This window comes from Malurus melanocephalus, unplaced genomic scaffold (genome assembly GCF_030028575.1).
Source record: "Malurus melanocephalus ecotype Western Australia unplaced genomic scaffold, MMel_1.1 scaffold_511, whole genome shotgun sequence".
In the NCBI taxonomy this organism is placed as follows: domain Eukaryota; kingdom Metazoa; phylum Chordata; class Aves; order Passeriformes; family Maluridae; genus Malurus; species Malurus melanocephalus.
In genome coordinates, this window is record NW_026623743.1 from 217,127 (window position 1) to 240,303 (window position 23,177).

Below are 23,177 nucleotides of genomic sequence, written 5' to 3' on the forward strand. Positions count from 1 at the left end.
CAAAGGTCCTTCTGCAGGAGGAGAGACTGCCTCACATTAACCTGTGCATCCCATGGATTTCAGTCAGTTCTGGTTCTTGCTCTACACATTTTTGTTTTCCTCCATTAGTTTCCATCTCAAATTAGCTCTAACACAGAGCAGGATGTTGATTTTACAGCAGGACAGCAGAAAGCTGCAGCACCAGCTGGATAGAGAACACAGCTCACTGGAACACTCACATTGCTCATCTCCCCTGGAACAAGAAGGCACAGCCTCCAGGCTCTCACCCTCTGCCTTTGCTTGGCAGGCACAAGATGTGGGCATTTCTGAGGTCACACAGTAGATCCCTGCAATCTCTGAACTGTCCCAGAACAGAGCTGCCCTTCCTCTGTGTACACCCTGTACAGGAACGTTCAGAGCTCTCCTTTCCAGAGAGATTACCAGGAAACACAACAATCACCCTCCAGCCCCCACCCAGCAAAGAATTCCATTGTTCCACTTGCCCTCTGCCCTTCATGTTTTCCTGAAGTGCATGCAAGCTTTTTGGATGGTCACTCACCTTTTGTTTTCCTGTCCACTGCAACCGGCTTTTTAGTTTCTGCTGTAAGCAACAGCTCGTAGGGGTGTTCCTCTTCCTCAGCTCCACTTCCCCTGCTCTTCCCCCGGGCAGCAGAGGCCTGATGGAGAACAGCACAATGTGGTGCTCTGCAAAGCAATGCTTTGTCCCAGCAAAAMCCCCACAGCCTCTATGCCATGGGTTAAGCAAAGAATTGGCAGAGGCAACACCTTCACACAAAATGTAATACCCCCCTTTGATTTTTTTTAACTCCCTCAAAAAAAAAACCCACTCAAACCCCTTTAATTTTTAGTATTGCGGGCTGCTGACAGCTTTCCAGCACTGACCAACTGTGCAAGGGCTGCAGACAGTCTGGAGGGGGAAAGAGCTGAGACCGTTATTCCTGTTCATCCCAACTCAGACTCGCTGTTGCTACTGGAATTTGCATCGTCATTCACTTTTTAGCTGCTGGCCCTATTAGGAGAGGGCTGAAAAGAACAAAAGCCCAAATCCCTGCCACCCTCTCAGGCATCTCACATCCAGCATTTCTAACTTTGGGATGCATGGCACATTCAGAACTAAAGAGACCTCAGGCAGCACTGTATGAACTCAGTTTAACTTCAGGCTGTGCAGCAATGATTATGCTCATTTAAATCCCCCAAAACCTCTACTTAGAGCTGGTTTGTAACCCTGGCAGACTCTGCCTGAGCTGCTTTGGAAAGCCACCATCCATGTGCAGGGGTGAGGCTGTGGTGCAGGATCCAGGGATGAGGTTTTGGTGCAGGATCAGGGGTGAGGCTGTGGTACAGACTCACGAATGTTGGTCTGCATCAATGCCAAGGATGACATGCACTGGATGCCCTCGTGTGCCATGCCAGTGCTGATGGGGCTGAACTGGCCACCAGGGCACCCTGCCGGCACAGTCGGCTGCCTTTCAGCACCATCTCCTGGCCAGATCCTGGCAGGTTGATGCAACCCTGTCCCTGGAACTCAACATGATCTGGGACTGTGCCCCAAGAGGCTCCAAGAGAGCTGGGGAGGGGCATGGAGTGACAGAAAATTGTGAATGCCTTGGAASTGTTCAAGATCAGGTTGGATGGGGCTTGGAGCAACCTGGTCTAGTGGAAGATGTCCTTGTCCATGGCAGGGGGTGGAACTGGATGATCTTTAAGGTGCCTTCCAACCCAAACCATTCTGTGATCCTATGTGTGACAATACCCAACCACAGTGGGACAAACCCAAGCCAGAAAGCAAATAATTCCTGTTGGCAGGACAGGGAAGAACAGGTCTGAACAAAACATGGCCCCAGGGAGGGCTCCTACTGCTCAACCCCMCCTGGAACCTGCCACTGCCTCACCAGCAGAGCACACAGCACCTCCTGCTTCTCCMCAAAGTGAAAGCACCAGAGCTGCTYYGAGGGCAAACTGGTACCTACCTGAYTGCAACCCAGCCAGGAGCTCTGGAAGCTCAATGAGTCTTGGAGAGGCACCCAAGAGCCAGCAGCACAGACAGGATTCTGACATCCACGTGCTGTTCTGCATGAGCCCAGCTGGCTTTTAAAGTGACTTTCCCAATGGGAGGAAAGAGGCCATGTCCAGCATGGGAAGTATTTATTCTACCTGCTTTGAGCAGGAGCTGCCAGGCAGACCTGCTCCTTTCCAGGTGAAGGAGCTCATAATGAGCAAATTAGGGGAAAATTTCTGACCAGATGGTGGCACAAAACCATCAGACCAGAACAGCAGGTAACAGGTTCCTGCCAGTGATCTTGGAAAAGTCCTGCCCAGCAGCAGCCTGTTAGCACAGCAGCAGCCTGGACCTTCAGCCAGGCTCTGGTGCTCTCCTGACACTCCTGCAGATGAYGATTCCTGTGCTGTCCTCTTTAAAYGCACCAAAGGCAGGAGCTCTCTAGCAGCACACAGTTCCCAGCTTTTGCTTTGGGAACTTTCACAAGCGTAGTTACACTTGATTTTCTCCATCTCTCATCCTCCCAAGCTCTATAGAGTTTCAGACTCAAATTCACTCAAAAACAAAGAGMATTGCTGGAGAACCCTATTTGCTCTGTGGGCTCTGTGACCAGCAGCAACACYACCAAGTAAAGCTTTCTTCCCATTCAGCCTTCAATTCTTCAGCTGTRTTGTTTGCATGTATAAATGTTTATTACTAGCAAAGCCCAAAAATAAGATGCTCTGAATAATGAGGATGCTCTTTAAGGTGTACTTAATCCACAGCAGAGGACTTTGAAAGACTTTTCAAAGGATAACTCATCTCTTCCTCTCCCCTCCCTCCCCAGAGCTGCAGACCAAACTCCTGGAGCCAACGTGGCGCCTTGTCCTTGATCTGCACTTCCCTTCCGGAGACAAGCAGTAAACAACTGGAACTGAAGTTTTAATTTGACAATGCAGACTCTTACTCAGCTCCAAACCCAGAAGGTTTCTGCAGATAGTGAAAGGCACCACTCAAGCACCTCCACACAATCAGCTCCTTTCCTTTGCCTGTTTGTACCAGTGTTTTTCAGTGATGAAAGTGAAGTTTCTTGTTTAYGCTCATCTGTTTTGACTGATAGCCCCAGTTTGGCAAAGGAATAAAAAGACTACTTTGGAAAACCAGAATTTGGCCCAACCCCAGAATACTCAATGACTAAGTGTCCTGGCTGCAATGGGAGAGCAGGGATAGAGGGTGGCAGATTGGGATGCTGCAGCAGAACGTTTACAGCATTCCYGGAGCATGTGCACGACCCAGGGAGAACACACACTGAGGTGCTAAAAGATGGGCAAGAGTCAGAAGAGCAAAGCAACCAGGAGGAGCAAGCAAAGGAAAAGGACCAGCCCCAAACTCCTCATCAGTATGTCCAAAAGGTCATTTCCATGCAGCCACATGCTGCCTGTAAGTTTTGTCACTGAAGTTGGTCACAATTCAAGGTCTCCCCAGCGAGTCACTCTGCCATTTGCCAGCAAGATTCCCTTTAATGGATTGTGCTTCCAAAGCCATTAGAGGCAGGACAACACAGCAGGTGTTTGGTAATTAAACATGGCAAGAAAGCTCAGCAGGAACGGTCAGGGCACGTTTCCCTCCCTCGTGTTTACTGTCATAAACAAGTTCTGCTTCTCAATTATGCCATGACCTGCTGCCCAGCTCTCCTCTGCCAGAGCCAGGCACAGGACTGGTCATCACTCYCTGCATTTGAAAGAGGGATCAGCCCACAATGTCACATCCCAGTTTCTCTGTTCACACATGGCTCAGAGTTTATTCCCTCTCTGCAGTCAGTTTTATTATAACAGGCCAAGTTCTCATGTCTTGTGTGGATCTGACATACTCCAGGAAACAGATCTCATTTATGCCTTGCACAACTCCAGCAGATGAGCACATTCAAAGAAAGCACCTGCTGAACCAGAGCCTGCTCCAACAGCAGAGATGACACAGGCTTCACATCCGACCCACTGCCTTTGGGAGAGCACAGAAATCCACCAGATTTGGRTTTGCTTTGAAGGTTTTTCTGGGTGTCAGCAGAAGTTGCCAAGGCACATTTGTAGTTTCCCACAGCCGTATCTCCCAGAGAGTCCTCACTTCTGAGGATCACAAGCAGGTGAATGAGACAAGCAACAGAAAGCCCAGGAGCAAAAATAAGGAATGGGAGAGCTTGAGTTCCATCAGAAAGCAGCTCACATGCACTGACCCCTGCAGAAGGCAGCTTTAACACATGCTGGGCCAGATCCTCAGCTGAATTCAAGCCCCTGATCCCTRCTCCTGTCAGTGGAACCCACAAGCCCACACAGCTCCTCCACAGCTGGGAGCTCAGAGGAAGCAGGAACTCATGGCCCCTCTGTGTTTAAGATGCTTGTGGTGGGATCATTACTAGTGGGCAATGGTCCACATCGCAACGTGGGTCAGAAAAATCTCTTCCTAAGGGAATTCTCAGCCAAGAATAGGAAAGTAAGGCTGAAGGTCAACTCTGAGGTGCCCTGGAAGAACCGGACAAAGGAAGTTCCCATGGTAAGGAACAGCAGCAATACTGAGTGAGGGAATACTTCACATTCAAAGCCCAACGAGCACAGGAGCATCCTTGGCTCCTCCCAAATGATTAAAACTGATGTGTGAACCACTCTTCCATGAAAACACCCCAGAGCAAGCCCCATGTACCTCACAGGGAGTACTGTGGCCTGTCTTCTTCTCCACATTCTGCTCCTCCTCTTCATCAGGCGGGGGCTTGGCTGGCGGGGGAGGACGTTCTCTCTGCGGGTGAGACAAGCAYTGTCAGCTGTGCTGGTGCAGCTCTGTGTCCCTTCTGCTTCCACCAGCTCCATGTCCCCACTGGATGCAGCAAGGACCTCTTCAAATCAATCTGGGTGGAGCAGTTCAGCCCTAAAAGGCTGGACAATGACTGCTGCCTTTCCTCCTCCTCAGGACACCTATCTTTTCACACAGGTTTCAGAATTGCCAGACCAGCATTTCCATGGCACTACACAAGGGAGTGAGCAATGAACTGATGGTGAGAAAGGGCTTGTGGCTAAGTGAAATTGATGCCAGAGGTACCTTTTATAGTGCAAAACTCTAGAGATCACGAAACAATGCTAAAATGTGCTGCTCCGATATCCCGGGACTGCCCCTGGGCAGCTGGAGTTGCTGCCTGGTCTCAAGCCGAGCACATCCCAGGCCACCTCTTGCCCAGCCACAGCTCCATCTAATGGCAAAGGGAGCAGCAGAGCTGCACTGCTCAGATTCAGCGGCTCTGGGGAGAAACTCTAGCGAGTTACTGGAGCACTTCCCTCTTCCTGCTCTCTTTTCACTGCAGCTCAGCCTCTCACCTTTCCTTCCTTGCGACAGAGCTGAGCTTATTTCACAMCAGACACCATCAGCACAGGACAATGACAAGATTTGATCAGTAACAGGACACTGCACCTGGTACTGCAACCCTAACAGATTTGGTCAAAAAGTCCATCATCCAAAGCATTTGTCTCATTTCTACTCCACTCGTTGTCAGCATAAGCCAAAGGCTGCACCTCTTTGCAGAATGGGGAACCATGGTTACTGCGYCCCCAGCAGTTTAATTGTTCACTGCTGCTCTGCCTTTTGTCCAAAAATGCCTCCACAGAGTAGGCTTTGGAAAATCAATCAGAACACAGAGCCTGAAGCTGACCCAGCACTGCAGGGCCCGTGTCCCATCTGCCCCACAGCAGCCTTCCCACYGATAGCTATCGGGCCAGCAGATGCAGCTGACAGAAGGTGAGGAAGACTTCTCTGGGGACGGGTCCAGGAGCTCTGTGCTGCTTTGTAAAGCCTGGAGTTCCCTCTACAGAGCTCTGCAAGCAATACATAAAAACCCCCTTCCACTGCCAAGTAGTATCCAASAGATTATTCTTACAGATAATTTCCTGAGAGCCTCAGCTTTGGCAAAGCATGAGCAAGACACGAGAAAAAAGCTCTACAAAAGTTTCCAGAACTTTTTTTCTGGACAAGAAGTCAGCCTTCTGTGAAATGCAATCTCCTGACACATCAAGATTCACTGGCACCAGTATCCAACTGCCAGAAAAGAGAAGGATGGAATACCAGGTGAAACTCAGGCATAAAGAAGCAGCTGCTTGTAGGCAATACCTGGGGCTATTGCCTGTGAACAGGCTAGGGGAGAAGGAGAGGCATCTGCCTGCTCTAATCATTGTCAGGGAAGGGTTTAAAGATTTCMTCAAGCTGGGGCTGCAAAACCTGACCTTGCAGGTCAACCCCCTGTGCCTCTAGGGCAAGCAGGGTGAGCACACACAGCTACGTACGGGCCTGACTCCGGCTGCTTTGAGGCCACTGGGCTCAGCTTCTTTATTCACAGATTCGCGGTCGGACGATCTCCCACTGGCCAGGCTGTCCAAGGAGTGGCAGGACGTGGCATTGTACAGAGCTTCATAGGGGCTCTCCTCTTCAGGGTTCACATCAAAATCGATGATCAGCTCTGTGACAGCTTTGTCCACGTCACCTGTGGGGGAAGGCAGAGATAGGATCATCACTGGATCTCCCGAGCTCGGTGCTGGCAGGGAGAGGAAAGCTGGTGATGCCCACCCTGAGACGTCCGGCCCGAGGGATCGGTGGCTGGAACGAGCGRGGCTGGAGCAGATTTCTCCACAGCTTTGGCACTTTTCTTCCCAATGGTGTAATCTGCAACGGGGTTGGGGGACAGGGTCAGCTCACGTCAATCTGGTTTTCTGTCCCCTTCAGCACATGGCGCTTCCTCCCTCATGGGTAGAAGGCCAACTGTCAGCTTATTAAGTGTCCACAAAAAATAACATTATTAAAACTTGCAGCTCAGATCCCAAAATAGAAGCAGGCAGCCTCTTTAATCACAGGCATAAGGGTAGGGATGGTCCTTTGAACTCTCAGWGTCTTTAATCAGAAAGCTGCAAAGCTGCTGTATGGACACAGTCACGGAGCAGATTTGTGTTGTAGACACAAGCTCTATCACTGAACCGAGTCATAACAACAGAAAACAATCCCAGCTGCAGCCCCCAACCCCAGGCAAAGGCATCCAACAGYAGCTCCCTCTTGGGACAAACTAACAGCCTTTATCTGCAGCACCTTCAGTTTTAAAGCCCATCTTTGTCTTCAGTTTAAGAATAAAGCTCAAATCTACCAGCCTCACAGGCACAGCTTAGTTAAAAGTCTGAGAAGTGCTTTGAACCTGCAAAGCTCCCAAATGCTCAGCATGAGTAACATACCCAGGCTCCAAATGCTTCTGATCCTCCCCACAGCTGAGAGGAAATGCAGACAGCGTAATTACAAGGTATGAATTTAGCCAAGATGTCACATTTCATTCCCGAATTTGGACAGACACAATGGACCAAGCTCCTTTATAAACCACAAGTAATCAAGGCCTTTTCTGTAAATCTCATCTGCAGATTCCATGCTCGAGCCTCACAACAAGGCGAGGAGCAGGATGTGAGATCTGTGGACAACAATTTGCCTACACAGACACGTAAAGGGGAGTTACACCAGAACCATTTCTAAAGCTGTTACTTTGCATTTTGCAAGCAGATTTAGGATATCCTTAATTTTAATTAACTTCTAAAGTGAGCTAAACAAAGCTCAATTAAGCCCATTTAAACTGTAAAAGTCACACCACACTCCCTCAGCAATGGGCTAATCCTCCTAAATCCCCCCAAGTCCTCCTCCAAACATTTGGTCTGGAGAAGCTCACTCCAGTGTTCCAGCACTGTTCCTTCCAACAMAGCCTGAAGCTGCTTTGCTTTCAGCACTTTCCAGGTCTAGAAAAGCACACCCTGTACTTGCCCTGGCACAATCAGTACCCTGAGCTTTCCCCACAGGCAGAGCTGCATCACCCACCTTCGATGAGAGCTGCTATGTGCTGGCTTTTCTGGGAAGGAAGCTCCCTCACAATGTCCAGAGCAGTCAGGCCTCTGTTATCCTTTATGTTCACATCAATACCTGTGGCAACACGGGTACAGAGGGCAAAAGCAAGAATATTGTCTAACTGTGTGCAGGTTCATGTCTTTCATCAAGTCACATTTGTGATCATCACTGGGGGGAGCTAAAAAACACTCTAGAGACAAATCTAAAGCCAAACTCCGAGAGTCAACCTCTCCTATATCCTGCTCYGAGGAGCTCCGACAGCTGGATGGAGAAACCTGCTGCATTAGAAAGGGATTTCCYCAAGCTCTGGGTGTTCACATTAGTGCTTCAAAGGGGGAACATTCTCTCACCTGCAGCCAGCAATATTTGTACCACATCTGTCTTGCCAAACAAAGCAGCTTCGTGCAAAGCACTGCCTTTCTCAGTCTGCAAATTAAATGGAAACATAGCATGAAGCCAGACAGCAGGGAATGGTGAGGGAGGCATGGCTTAGAGGGTTACAGAAGCAATAAATACACGGCGTTGTACACAAGGTGTGGGCAGCACTACCTGCGGCTGAGGACGGACTATCGACGTTACTACARTGCTGAGGATGTGGGATGGAAAAATGGGGATGGTTCCATCAGAGAGACCAACAAAGGGCCTTCTACAGCCTGGCAGGAGGTCATGTCCTGACAAGGAAAGACAAGACCCACGTACAAGCCATTGCTGTGAAAACAGCACATTCACAAGTGGCTTGATAGAAAGAGACGCGTTTGCCTCCATTGCTATCATGAGCTCACAGCGCTGCGGGGCAGAACAGCTTCAGCCAAAGAGTGTTTCTGTCCCTCACTCTCCGTTTCTGGGGCTTTGCCTGGCCCCTGGCGCAGCGTGAGGCATGCACAGCACCCCAGTCCCTCTGGGTAGCGACCCGGAGCTGCAGAGACAGCCCAGCAGAACACAAAGCTCTCCTCAGCTTCCTCTGCGAGGAGGGTCGGTGGAGYTCTCCAGTCCCCAGCAACCAGCCTAGCCCCACTCAGACACACCACATACCTGGTAGTTGCTGTCCATGCCAGCATCCAGCAGGACRTGGACCACAGCTTTGTGCCCGTTCCTGGCTGCCAGGTGCAGCGGGGTGTGTTTCTTAGTGTTGCAGCTGAGCAGGTTGGGRTGGGCGTTCAAGAGCATCTTGACCACTTCCAGCCTCCCGTAGAGCGCGGCCAGGTCCAGGGGGGTCTCGAATTTGTTGTTGCGCATGGTGGGGTCGGTGAGCTCCTCCAGCAGCACCTTCACCACCTCGGTGTGGCCGTGCTGGGCCGCGCAGTGCAGCGCCGTCTCGTTGTCGTTGTTCTGTGGGGCACAGGCGGCAGTGTGTCAGGGCTGGGGTGGCGGCCRCCACACGCCTCGCTCCAGCATTGAAGTTTAAATGCAAAAACAAGACAAAAGAAGCAGTGGGGAAGCAGAGAGCCCAGTCTGAACCAGGCTGAGCAATGTTTCAGCATCTCCCCAGCTGATTACCATTCCCTCGAAAGCTCATCGATCAGCCCATCTAGCCACAGCTTCAGGGATGTGCAGAACAACACACTTGAGCTGGGACAAAGAGGGGCTACAGACGAAGCAGCCTGTTTTCCAAGCATTTCCAAGGGACTGGAATCCAGGGGCCATGCTAAAGTTTAAGGGATATTGAGCTATATCCAGATTCTCATTAATCCTGCTGGCACCTGGGGAAGGCAGTCTGGTATCTTGGCAGCAACCTGCACTTCAGGGTGCCCACAAAAACAAAAGACTGGATATAAGGCAGGCAAACTGTTGTGTGAATTCTATTTGCTGGAGCTTCATCGTCATCATTTTAGATTTAAACTTCAATTGTTTCAAACCCTACTTATCCTGGTTCCAACAGTCATTGCACCTCTGCAATTCCAGCTGTTTAGAGAAAGGGTGCACCCAGTCCCATGCAGTTTGCAAACCAGAGRGCCGTGCAATTCCATCACCCCAGGAACAAGCCAGGCTCAGGGCAGCTGAGGGAAGCAATGTCCCAGTGACAAGGGAGCACACCCCGCTGGAAGCCAGACCCAAACCCRTGTGTGCAGCAGCAGCCAGGCTAAGAACCAGCAATGCAAAGCCCAAAAATGAGCAGTCCAATACCCTGCACATGTAGGTGCAAAATAGGAACATGGKCAGATCTAACACAGCCTTTTCTCAAATTAAATTTCTCTCAAGTTTCTAATTTTACAATTGTTTGCCATCAATGGAGGGGTTCTGGTTAAAGCACTTTAGAAACAACCATCTGACAATTTGACCCCAAAATAAGTTTAACACAAACGGTTACACACTTCAAATGAAAGAATCATGAATTTGTCATTTTAACAACATTTCCATTAAAATAAACAGAATGTTCTTGTCCTGCTGGAGGCAGCAGCACCACTGAAGAATGGAATTTGATCYCTGCCTGCTGTGAGAGCAACACGCACGCCTGGGGACACCGCTCGGTATTTTGCACCATGTCACCAACTCGTGTGGCTGCACAAGCACTCAGATCCTGGCAAGGTGTTCAGTCACTCTCAGGCTCACAGGAGTCCTGTCAACCCCCCACTTGTTTGTATCTGGCTTTTGCATCGCTTCTCAGCCACAGGCAAAGCACCAGGGGAGCAGGAGCTGGGAGAGGCTCCGGCAGCTGCAGCTGCAYGGAAGCGAAGCGCAGGAGGCAGGAGCAGCACCAGGCACATGCAGGGGGAGGGGGCAAACGGGGGCAAAGCATCGCTGAAGGTCCAAATCAAACAGGATCCATCCTGGGGAGGCACATACACGTGGACAGAGGTTACTGCAGGATACAGAAATCTGCACATAAAATATACAAACGGAGTGAGAGGGACAGAGTAGAGAACATCAGAGCTCGCACCTGCCCGTCAGCTCACACTGCTGCTCTTGGGCATTTACAGCGTTGACAAATCCYGTTATTCCCATTTGAAAGGGCTGGGAATGCAGGGATCACAGAGCCCAGCTGGGGCCAGGCTCTCARCCTGCCCTGTGGCATGATGGATCCTCGCTGCCAGGCTTTGTGGAAAGGCTGTATGATCCCAACCCCTCTGAGCAATCCCAGGGCTATGGGGGCACACACTGCTCGTGCCATGCCAGCCCTGGCTACTGAKGATTTATTTCCTCAGCTAGGACTGCTCCCCCTCTCCTCTCTTCCCAGCACAGGGTCTGTATCCCTCAGCAGGCTTTAAGGCATGCAGCACTTCCAAGCACCTGCCTGAGGGCTCAGAAATGRGAACGAAACATCCTTTAAAAACGTAATTGTTGGAGACTTCCCTCATCTTCCCTGCAATTCAGTCCAATTTTCCCTAAGCAGATTGGGGCTCCGATGYTTGAGGCAAAATCCCCAGACTTTYCTCCTGCAGCAGAGCTCACCAGGCRGTAAAAATCCCCTGAATCATTACAGCAAGGCTCTCCCARTTCCTGACTGTGCAGTGGAAACTCCCACTACTGCCTGAGTCTTTATTGCCTCCATTTTGGGAGAGTTTTGAGCAGCCAAAAATACTACAGCTCTTCTGACAAGGGAGTTTTTGCTCCCTTTGTGCATCACCTCTCCAGGCATAAACCAGAGCAGAGCCTGAGCAGGAGTGYTCAGACCCACAGATGTATCAGAGATGGAAAGGAAAAATTCCATTCCAGCAGCCAGAAGGCATATGGCTTCAAATTTCAGAATTACTTGGAAAAATAGAGCACTCAAGAGRGCCGAGGGGCTGCATTCCTGCAGGAATCCTTGCATCCCCCCAGCTTTCAGCCAGGAGAGAGGAGCTGGGAGCAATGCCTGTCTGCAGAGCACAAAYAGAACATGAGCAGGATGGCTCTGCTTTCTTAAGGACCCCAGCACAGGTTTCAAGCCCTGGTAATGAGATTTCACCCACCACACACAGCCCTGCTGCTCCTCATCCCATGCTAAAGTGGAGAATCCACAGCCCTTTCAAGTGCTGAGTCTGTCCTGCAGCCCCTGCTACCAACACACCATGAGATGGCTCTGACTGAGCAAAGGGAGACTTGGTTTAAATAAGGGAAAGTTTTCTGACCTGCAAAGATCTGAAGGGTTGAATGAACTACCAAAGGCCACCGAGCTGCCCCTCTAAGAGGTTTTTGAGAAGTTGGCGGGCAAACCCTGATCAGGAAAGGTTTAGGAAGACTTGATCTTGCCCCAGGGCTGGGGGAAGTGGCTAAACAGCATTTCAGTCCCACCCAATCTACTTCTAAAATTCCTTTGTAGCATTTTTGTCGGTGTCTGAGTGTCCAACAGAGTCCTGCCCTATTGACAACCTGCTGTTTGACTGCTCCAGAGCTACGGAGAACACTCCAGGGTTTGTGTGACAAGTTCAAGTCCACATGCTCTTCACAGCTGGCCAGGAACTGGTGCAAAGCTGGGCAGAACTTGTGATCAACCCAACAACTACATATAAATCATCTCTCTCTCCTTAAAACCAAAGCAAAGATCCCCAAAATCTTGTTTTGCTCTATGGAGCACCTCAGCCATTGTGAACATTGAACTGAGGCTTTAAATAATTTCTCCACAGTATAAAAGCAAAATCAGAGGACTCTGTAAACAGAAATCCACAAGAAAGGGAGCTCCTTGGGTATTCCTCCTTTACATTCCTTCTTCATTCAACATCCCTACACTGTAGRGTGTAAGATTTTACTTGGTTACTGGCAATATTTTAGGAAGCTCCTTTCGGGCTGCTGAACTGTTGAACTATGATGTTTCTATAGAAGACATTCCTTGGCACAAAATTCCCATCTGGACTTTTGTAAAAATCCCCTATTGGGACGAGCTAATGGGAACGTGTTTGTGCTCAGAGGGTAAGCACTGGTGACCCTGAAACAGGGCTCTGTAAAACCACGCCTAACTCCCAGCAAACACAGGAACTCTGGCTGTGTGTTCCTAAGGTCTTGCAGAGGGAAGCTCTGAGAGACAGAAATCTGCCWTGGATGGCTGGATCCAAAATAACTGGCTGGAAGCTGCTGTGGTGTGGCAGCTCAGGGCAGAGGTGTCTCAGGACACAGAAGCAGACTTTTGCCATCCCTGGCTTGCAGCTTCACTAGAAATAAAACTGAAAAATGGTGTCTGAGAAAGCATCACCAGGAATTTAATCTGCTTCTTCAACAGCTCAGTCTCAGCACATTGCACGAGCTGATGTTGTGTCTTGTGTAGCTCGAGAACAGCTGAAAACAAGAGAGGAGCAAAACAGGCCAGAAAACAGGAACAGAAGATCAGGGCTGAAGGGTCAGACGACACCACGGACTGAACATCAAAAGAGAGAGACTGATGTAATAAGCAGGACATGGAGGACTTGGGAAGGGAGGCAGGAACGTCACTGCCCTCCCTTCTCCCCACCACCACCACAGGAATTAACTGCCCATTCAAACAACACACACAGCATTATGCATTTGGTAGGAAAAAAGGCATCAAAATTCACTCCAAACAGCCCACAGAGAAAATGCATCCATGGTTAAGCAGGGAAAAAAAATTTCCTTCTCTTTGCATTTATCAGCAACATCAGCACATGAAACAAAACCTGAAACATTTAATTGAAGTAACATTACCTTTGGGAAGTCATCCAGCCCAATCAAGCAAACTGACCATCACTGCGAGTCCTACAAGGCTAAGCAAGGAAGGAGCCCCCAGGAAAGTAAGGAAAAGCTTCCCTTTAATTATGTTTCTATAACTGCTTTGAAGAGAGAAACCCACAGTAATTAAATGGTCCCATTTTCCTTTTCCCCAAGCAGCTGCAGAAGTGAACAGGTATTATTGCACCTGGAAGCACGCGAGTGCAGCTTGGAGTGATGATGCAGTGAGATGCTGACAGCAAAGTACACACCTTGGCATTGATATATGGGTCAAAGGGGCCGTACTTTTTGAGTTCTTTGATCTCAAGAGCATTCTACAAAAAGGAAGAGGAAAAAGAAAAAAATGTGATAATGAAATGGGTGAGATACAGCAACAAAGCAATGGGTGACTCCAAGGGGTGGAACGGCAGGACACAGCAACTTGTTCCAGTCAGAGCCATGACCAGCAAAAGCCATTCCAGCTGGGATTGCTGTAACCCGGACCAGGCTCCAAGCACAGGCTCCTCAGCTGACTTTTCTCATTTAACAGGGCTCCTACCAAACAGACATTAATGAAACATTACCTCAAAGGATCATACTAAGTTTTGGATCTTTTGCAAAAATCTCCCGTCTACCTGCCCTACTCAGAGCAGAACATTTACACTCAGGGCCCTCACTTAATTCTTGTCAGGTTGATTGTGAAGGGCTACCTGTACTCAAGCCTATACAACCAGACTGAGTGCCTGCAGCTGTGCCTGGAGACATGATTAACCACAGCCCCAAACTGGAAAACTATCACCAGAGACATTAGAACACACACTCCTTGTTATTCCTGTTCAATGGAGGAGTGGTGGGGAATTGCATCACAATCAGATTTTTTATTCCATGATGTTTTAGCAGCATTTATCCCTGGGGCAGCCTGGTGCATCGAGTTATCCATCCTGGGAAACTTCAGTGTGGCACTTGGGGCCCTACAAAAAAGGAGTGGGACTCCTAAACCTGCCTCTGAAAGGAGTTTGCTCCACAGCTTCTGAAAAATTCTGTGGAGCAAATCAACAGCAGAGACTCCCAGCTCCTCACCTTGACTACGAGCTGAACTCGAGCCAGGGGTGTCTGACCTACCTGGAAATTACCTCTGGGATAAATGTTCAGGTTTAACCTGGGGGCATTAAGGCAGGCAAACCTATTTTGGTTTACTCCTTTCCTCCTGAAAGAAAACCTGAGTGGTCTGCTGAATTGATTCACAGGGCCATCAGATGTTCCTGCCTTAGGGACAGGACAAGCACAGCCCAGTGCAGCTTTAGCACCTGATTTGGGCCTGTCACCGTGTGTCTGCCAGGCTCACCCTGGGAGGGGCAATTCAGTGACACTGCTCAGATGGCCTCACTTATGAAACCTTAAACAAACTCTCAAAGTACAGGAATATTTGGGTCTTCCAGCAGTAGCATTGCAGAAATTCCCTGGAATTTTAAGATACCTCTGATGTCCATGGGGCAGYTCCACAGGAGCCAGCTCTCTGGAGTGGACACTGCTGTCTCGTGCCCCTCACTCCCTCTGCACCCCAGACCAAAACCGTCAGCTTGACAAAAGGAACAAATCCAAGAGGCTTTTTTTTCTTGCCTGATTGAGAAAATCATTCTTTAAGATTAAGCTAGGGATTTATCTGGGGGCAAGTRGGGTTAAAATTATCTTAGAACTTACAAATTAGTGAACTGGAGCAAGTGCCAGAGACAAGCCAGGAGAGCAGCTAAGAGAGCACGGCCAAAGAGACTGAAYAAAGCTGCCTTGATTAGTTCCCAAAGGAGGGAGCCAATGGATCCTCTGCAGAACTAGAAACCTGCTCAGCTATCCAGCAGCTGAAAGGAAAACTGTGGGTTAGTTTTAGAAGCCCAGAAGCAGGAGACCACTTCCTAAGTGTTGAGCAGATCTCATATTCATGTGTCTCTATAAAACTTCAAAACCTTTCTCATCCTACCACTCAGAGCTGAATCTATCGCTTTAGGTAGTGCCCCTCTTATCCCACCAGCAAGCAGGACCTTACAATCATTGCTGCTGGTTTGGGAAGGGCCAGGAGTCAGCTGAAGGAGTCTCTCTCCATGCCAGGGAAGTGATTCAATGACACATTAGAGAAAATCAGGCAGACCTGCTCATTCACTTTGGTGTGCGAAGGGCCCTGGTGGATGAGGAGCTTCACTATGTCAGCATCTCCCTTCCAGGCTGCCAAGTGCAGGGGGTAGCAGCCCTTGCAATCTGCCACATTGGTGAGCGCGTCGTTCCTCAGCAGAACTTCCACAACGTCCCTGCAAGAGAAGAGAATCTCAGTGAGACATTCAGTCTTTGCTTCACAGTTCACATTCTGCAGCAAGTACTGCACAAGAAGTTAATCTGAAYAGGAATGTTTCAGAGATCCTCTTGAAATGTGACTTTTAAGGGTTTCTATTAAATGCTGCCCAAAGAAATTAAAAAAAAAATTGCTGAGATGAGCTCAGGGAAGATCCATGTTACCTCCCCACTAATGGAGCTGAACAGGGGCTGAAGTCAGCCACGAACTTCTGCTGCAAAGTGAATTGCACCAGCACAACCAAGGTGAATAAAGATTTTAACTCTATTCCATTTCTCAATAGCTTAGGCAGCAATGAGCAACATGAGATCGACYACAGTGAAGACTGGAGTAACTTTAAAACATGATTTGCATACAAGGCAATTGTAAAGTGGTGCAGGCCCAGATTACCCTGGACACCAGACAGACTGTAGTGACTGTCACTAGGGGAACCCCTTTCACAGTGTTAGATCTTATCCTCATTGCTTAGAAATAAACGGGTGGTTGAAAACCTCAGTGCTTTGAGATGGAAGATCACACTGTGCAGCAGCACTGACATTCTCCACTTCCCCTGAAGATGGAGTAGTGCTGCACCAGCGCTGCACCAGTGCCTCGGGCTGGTGAATGAACCACACAGCCGTGGCCAGGGAAGCACAAAGCATCCACTCCTTCGAGCCAAGGCACGGAACAGGACTCACTTGTGGCCGTTCAGAGCAGCGTGGTGCAGCGGGGTGTATCCAGTACTGTCAACGCAGTTCACGTTTGGCCCTCTCCAGATGCTGCAAGACAAAAGATGGACAGGAACACTTAGGTAAACATCAAACAGGGACAGGGCAAGGGCAGGGTCAGCAGAGCTCTCCCACCAAGGTGGGTGTCTGACAGCTGTGGTCAGGGGCAGTCACATGGAGCACAGAGCATGGCATCGAGCAGAGGGGTCAGTGTGTCAGCACACACCAGCACATGGAATCAGCCCTGCTTTATCACACCCTCCTGCTTTCCAAGCAGAGCTCCCACTGCCACACATCCTTCAGCCATACGCAGGCTTGCCAAAAAGCATCTTCAGAGGAACGTGTGTCTGTTAGACTGAACCTCGAGAGACAACAAACCACCGACCCACTGCTAATTCACACCCCGCAGAAGAATTCTGATGGCTCTGGGAAACTGTCCTTCTCCACAGCAAGAGTCACAAGGGGTGGGTGTAAGTCAAAGACTGTGGGAGACAGAGGCTGCTCTTGGTCACCAGTGTGATCCCACACTGTCTTCYCACTGTCCCAAAATCACTTCCATCTGTCAGCTGTTGGCAGTCTGCACCAAAGAGTAGGTGGTCTCTCAGCACTTCTGAGAGCATTAACTCCCCTGTTGYTCAAAAGTCAAGCAGCACAGATTTAAGCATTAACCCTGGCAAGGATTACTGTTCCTCAGCCCCTGGAGGGTGTCCTGTTCACATCAGCACAGAATGGCACAAGTGAGAGGCCAGTGCTGCTCCTGAGCTCACTGTGAAATGAATGTGGTATCTGCTGCCCCTCACCAGGGCTGGCACCCTCTCCCAAAACAGGCATGAAACTCAAACCAGTACATTCTTATCAGCAAACTGGAACTGTTCATCTTTCCTGTCGATGGACCTCTCCAGTACAACCCATCACCCCTCTGTGCTGGCCTGTTTTACACTCCATCCTTCCAGAAATTACACAGGGCTTATTTAAAACCCTGACAATCCCACTTGTGCTAACACRGTGCATTTTCCTGCTTTGTTTTCTTTGGGGGTAAAATTTACCAGCACCCTCTAATCCCAGCTGAACTGGGTTAAAATCAGCCAGCTGTGGCTCTGTTTGAAGASAGCAGGCCTTTTTTGAGCAATCCATTTCCTCTCCAGCACGAAATGAGAACGACTCATGTGGCCCAGAGGCTTTCTAAAATAAGTCATCACTGTGGGGCTGCTAGCCAGGAACACCTCAGTGCCACACTGAGCAAGAACAGCAGGAAAAGCACCAAACCAAACCAGTGGGAATCTCATGCAGACTGATTGGAGCTCCAGAAGGGAATGAAGCAGCAGGCACGCTCTGGAGCATATTTCACTGGGAAATGGAAAGTCTGTCTCTGTCATTTCCAAGTGACTCCTGATCCTCAGAGCATTATAAAAGGCTTTGCAGTCCTGAGATGGACCCGAGCTCTGCTAGAGGAAAGGCAGCTACAGGGAAACTTTATCCAAGAGGACAGGCAAGTGAGCCACAAAATCCAATTTGCAAAGGATCAGAGGCTTATCCTGAGGCATCCTGCACACCACACACCATCCCAAGCTCCAGGAGCAAACAGCATATAAAAACACACATGCAGTGCACCTCCAGCACTGACAACACTGTTCACAGGATGATGGCTTAAATTACACCCAGAAGGTTGGTGAGACACCAAAAACCCACACTCAGAGAGTGTGCAAGAGTGCCCTGCCTGATTCAGCTCTGCAGTCCTGAAGATGAAGGAGGGGACTGAGTAGAGCTCAGCTCTGGTTTGTTCCTGGCAGTGGGTTCTTGCACTGTGGTTACCCAAATAATTTATTGCTGGATTTAAAGTGGCAATTAATGGTTAGAACTAGTGCCAGAAAGCCTTGTGTGCAGTCTAGAGCAGTTCTAACATTGCACCTGTGCTGCTTTTGCTTGGGCTGGAACCTGGGCAGTGCCAGAGTCCCGTGGTTTTACACATTAAACTGAGCCATGTTTGGAAGCTGAGCTCAAACTGCTTGAGGGTGAACACATGAAAAACCAGCAGCAATTAACACAAATGTTTCTTTCAGCTGAAGTTATGAAACAAGGAAAACCAGGGTCAGTGGTGCAGTGGGCAGGGCTGGGGACGGGAGCTTGGGACATCCGTCCCCATCRGAGCGTGATGTCCCTGTGATAAAAAACTTCCTTAAAAATCTTCRGGTCAGTGCTTTGGAGTAAAATGCAAAGTTTGTTCAAGGAGCTCAGAGGAGGAGAAAAGCTGGAGCCCAGGAGGGAGCTGGCCCAGCAGTGAGCGCTGGGTGCTGCGGAAATCAACTGCCAGGATCTAAAGATATTTAAAAAAAAAAACCCATCTGCTGTGTCCTCTCCTCCCCTTTGCCTTTTTATTCCTGCAAATAAAGAAAGCTTTTATCAAAGAAAGGTCAAATCACCCAGAAGATCAGCCTGGAAGGATCCAAGAGGAGAACTATTTATATTTAGATGTGGGGACTGCAATGAAATACATCATTCCYTTCCCTCCGCTTCAGCTCTGCCAAAAAGGCCATACAATTCTCCTGAGGTATGGAAACAGGGTGCTGACAAAAGCAGAGCACAAAGCCCAGAACTCTCTGTGTACACTGTGACTTTGGGCTATTCCTGATTAAACACAAACCCCGATCCCTGCACAAGCAGAATGCTGTAAATACAGGTCCCCAGTAAAGGTCTGGAGCAAATTTAACCAGTGCTGCTTTCTGATTTCTCCTCCAATCCCCTGAAACTCCTTCACATCAAAGAGGGGGGTTGCATTTACCTTAGTGGTCACTTTTCTAAAAGGATTACTCAGGTCTCACCTGCCCTTTACTGCACCAGGGCAGCATCCAGAGATGCTCCTGATGGCATCTGCTTAAGGCAATTAAGATTGAACATGGAGGACAACAGAAAAGCTCTGAAAACAAAAAAAATCTGCTCCATTTAAACTATTTCTTGTGCTCAGTTTTCTCCTTGCTCCATGATTCAGCAAGTCCTGTAGGCCTTAAATAAAGCTTCCTGCTTGTGAAAATTGCTGAATAAAGCACATGCTTTAGGTCACAGTAAAACCCCAAAGTTCCTTTAAAYAGGACCATATTTGTCCTCTTGCTTTTCCATTTCTTTCCTCCCAACTGGAGTAACTTTGCTCACAAAACCACCCCAGGCAGGGATTTAGAGCAGGGCCAAGCTGAGAGGACAACGTGGTGTTTTCAGCTCAAATGATGAAACTTTGGGGCAGTTTGTGGTCTCAGTAACATGGGTTAGGGAAACACCAGGAGAGCTCAGGGTGCCTGTGCAGAGCAGAGGCTGTTGCACACACAGGTTTACACACACAACACCAAAGATAAAAAGTACAATGAAGACACCAGCAAACACGAATGGCTCGGCACAAAGTCACCAGGAAGTTTAAAGCAGCTGAGCAATGGCCCCCGATATTTGAGTGCTTTGCTCAAAGCCTCCAAGTGTCAGGAGGGCAATGAGGGCTGGAGGCCATACCCTCAAGTCCATTGCCCAGAGGCCACCAGAGCAGGTCAGTCACACATCCCAGCTCCCCAAATCCACACAACCATGGGATTCCTGCAACCAAATGCGACCCATGCTTGGTATTTCCTGCTTACAGAGGGAACACAAACAACCCAAAGGCTTTGGGTGAGGCCTCAGGGTTAGAAACTGCTTATGCTTTTCTGAAGTGTGAGGAAGGCACCTCACCAATGGGAAGGGTTTGGCATGGTGGGACTCCCAACAGAGCACCCCAACCACCAGATACTGCAACAGCTTTATAAAAACAAATGGTTGATGCAAGGCTGGAGAAGATTAAAGCAGAGAATTGCTGGGGCAAGGGGCTCTCAGCCCCTCTTGCCAGGTTTTGGGAAAGCCCAAGGAGAGCAGCTGAGCAGATTCCAGCTATTGGAGCAACTACAGAGGAAGCCAAAGCCGTGAGCTTCCCCTTCTGTGATCCTCAACTTCTTGGTCCAGAATTCTATTTGCTGTAAGAAAAGCAGGTAAATTTTCCTCACAGCCAAAGGGTCCCAAGTTCAAGTACAAGACGCCAGAATGGATGGGGAGAAACAGGGGCCTTCATAAAGCCAGGACATCTAGAAGTGACCCAGCTGACACTGCACAACACCACAGCCAGCACAAGGGCTGCYGAGCCTGGGGTCTGTAATCAGAGCAGCTCCCAGCAGAGCCCCTGACCAGGGATTCCAGTGAAAGTCAAAGTGGATTGAACCTGAGGTTGACACACTGCAGCAGTCAGAGCCGTGCCTGGCTCTCTGCACAGCACCAGAACTCAGGCTCCCACTTCACCAGTTCATTCTAAGTGATGCAACAGCTCTCAAAAATAATTGCCAACAGCTCCAGCCTTGTTGCCCAACACCTACAGACAGTTCTGCCAGGGTCAGGTCAACAGGGTGCTGTGAGAAACCAGCATTTCCACCAGTGGAGCAATACTGTGCAGCATCTAATCCTCTGATGGCCAAATGATCCCTTCTCCCATGGAAAGGAGAAGGGCCTTTTACTCCTCAGGCGCAGGGAGTGGCTAGGAGCAGGAAACCTGCATGGATCTGCAAAGCAAAAAACTGTGAAGGATCAGTTCAGGAATTGAGAGGCAGAAGATGACCTCATCTGCTTTTCTCAGAAGCAGTGTGCCATCTCCCACTCCTCCTTTCCAGGGGAGGCTCTTTTGGGTTGGCACAGACCCATGACAACCACACATTTAACTCCTGGGCTTGCAGCTCACGCTAGAAAGGAACCAGACAGGGTTGGCATCACTAATAGAAATGTGTCCATCCAAGCTAAAATCCCCCACTAGGAAGAGGCCARCTCTAGCCTTATGGATGGCTCCTGGCGGTGGAAATGCATTTATTTAAACTTAATGTATGGTGGGGGGTGGCAGTGGGGACAGAAAGGCTGGGTCAGGCGTGCAGCATGTGCTACATCAGAGAATCCCTCCGAGCAGGGGCAAATAAAGAGCTGCAGGACAGGAAAAATATAGGTCTGGTTTGAGTGCTGCCCTTTATTCTTAAAAGCATTACAGGCACTCTGCAAGCCGCTCCCATTAAGGAGCATTCCCAGCTGATGACAGCCCAGGCAGCAGGAGCAGCYCCACACAACACGGGCTCCAAKGCTGGCTGTGACCTCGGGGCCAGAGCCAAACCAGCTTTACTGGGAGAAGTGCAGAAAGGGTCAGCCATCGAGTCAGAGAAAGCCAAGCAGTGTCTTTGGGAGGGGTCCAGGAGCTGTGGGGTCTGATGTCTATGGCAGCAGGACCATCCCCCTGTCCAAAGRCAGCACGATGGCAGGGGAAGAGCAGGGGAAATGGGAAAGCAGCCATCCAGCACGGAGATGGAGGTTTGACATGAAGCCCTGAAGCTGCAGAAGCTGCCAAGCTCATTTGAGGTGGAAAAGTGACCCCTAAAAGAGGACAGAGATTTGACAWCATTTGCCAAATGCTGACAAACCTCTCACTGAGGTTTACTAAACACCGATTTTGTGGCCCATTCTCTTCTTTTCCATCTAACTAGATGGGGTTTTGAGAAATAGGAGCAAAAGGAACCAAAACATTCCTGCAGAAATTCAATGAACTGAATGAAAGAAATTCATAACAGCATTATGAATGTCATAAACCAGCCCAGAGCTGGCAATATCCCGGAAATGCAAACAGGAACCAGAGCCCTGCTCAGGTAAACATTCCCCACTCTCCATTTGCAGCTCAGCTCTGCTCCACAGCACTSGAGAAGATGCCACTGAGTGGAAGAAAATACAGTATTAAAAAAAAAATAAAAAAGATGAAGAGACAATTAGCAGGATATGTGTAGATGGTGCAGGCTGCTGGGTTCCACTGAAGCATAATTCCTTAGAAAGGTGCCAGACTTTCCCTCGGCCTTCCCTCCATCAAACACTTCCAGAGAAATAGAAGGAAACTGCCTGGGCAGCCACAAATTCCTGATCAAAACCACCAAGCAGCTGATGCTGCAGCAGCGAGCTGGCTACAGCTGGCAACCTCGCACTGGGCTTTCCCTCCCCCTTCTCCTTTGTGAGATGATTTAACAAGCTGCAGAATCCCACRGGACATGTCAGTCAGCCAACAGCAATGGAGCATCGTGTCTGGAGCCCAACATGTCCATCTGCGCCGTTCCCTTCTGACAGGCACAAAGCTCTGAGCTTGGAGTAAAAATGTCATCAAAAGGAACTTGTGCAGAAAGAATTGTTCCCTCCCCCGCCTGCCARTGCCCTTGCACAGGAAGGGATGTGTCAATTAAGTGTTTTGGGATGGCAGAAAACCTGTCACCCTCTGCTCACTGTCAGAAAACATCAATGGGATCAGAACACCTGGAAGTTACTGTTTGTTCCCAGAACCCACAGAGATCTGATCCAATACACATCTCAGTGGGAATTTGGGATTTCCAGGAACCTTGCACCTGGAAGGGTATAGGGACAGTGATACTTTACTTAAACATGGACACSCTCCTGGTGAAGTCTCAAACCTCTCTAGAGCCAATAAACCACTCCCACATTCTCCCCATCTCAGCGCTAACAGACTTCTCAAGGTCTGCCTGCTTGGCCCAGCTGGCCACACTCCAGTGCTCCTCAGGGCCACCATGGCTTCTGCCTGGGCACTGCCCCTTCACTTTGTGCCCTGTAACCCATACCCACATCCCTCTCAGCCTGGCCGTCC

The 23,177-nt window shown here is 49.4% G+C and overlaps 2 protein-coding genes across 5 annotated transcripts in view; one reads left to right on the forward strand and one right to left on the reverse strand.

Moving 5' to 3' along the window:
• The window catches only part of ILRUN (inflammation and lipid regulator with UBA-like and NBR1-like domains), a 166,909-nt gene that overhangs the window by 67,835 nt on the left and 75,897 nt on the right, over positions 1-23,177 (forward strand). The gene's annotated exons all lie outside the window — the stretch shown is intronic.
• Positions 1-23,177, reverse strand: part of ANKS1A (ankyrin repeat and sterile alpha motif domain containing 1A) — a 74,898-nt gene that overhangs the window by 40,561 nt on the left and 11,160 nt on the right. For 2 of the 4 annotated variants that reach the window (XM_057381439.1, XM_057381438.1), the window contains exons 2-11: positions 16,475-16,555; positions 15,600-15,756; positions 13,729-13,791; positions 8,915-9,211; positions 8,233-8,308; positions 7,856-7,957; positions 6,578-6,673; positions 6,298-6,494; positions 4,673-4,765; positions 539-656 (exon numbers count right to left, since the gene is read on the reverse strand). In XM_057381439.1, coding sequence (XP_057237422.1) covers positions 539-656; positions 4,673-4,765; positions 6,298-6,494; positions 6,578-6,673; positions 7,856-7,957; positions 8,233-8,308; positions 8,915-9,211; positions 13,729-13,791; positions 15,600-15,756; positions 16,475-16,555 — 1,280 coding nt within the window. The remainder of the gene's footprint in view (positions 1-538; positions 657-4,672; positions 4,766-6,297; positions 6,495-6,577; positions 6,674-7,855; positions 7,958-8,232; positions 8,309-8,914; positions 9,212-13,728; positions 13,792-15,599; positions 15,757-16,474; positions 16,556-23,177) is intronic. The other 2 variants (XM_057381440.1, XM_057381441.1) reach the window with 2 other exon arrangements.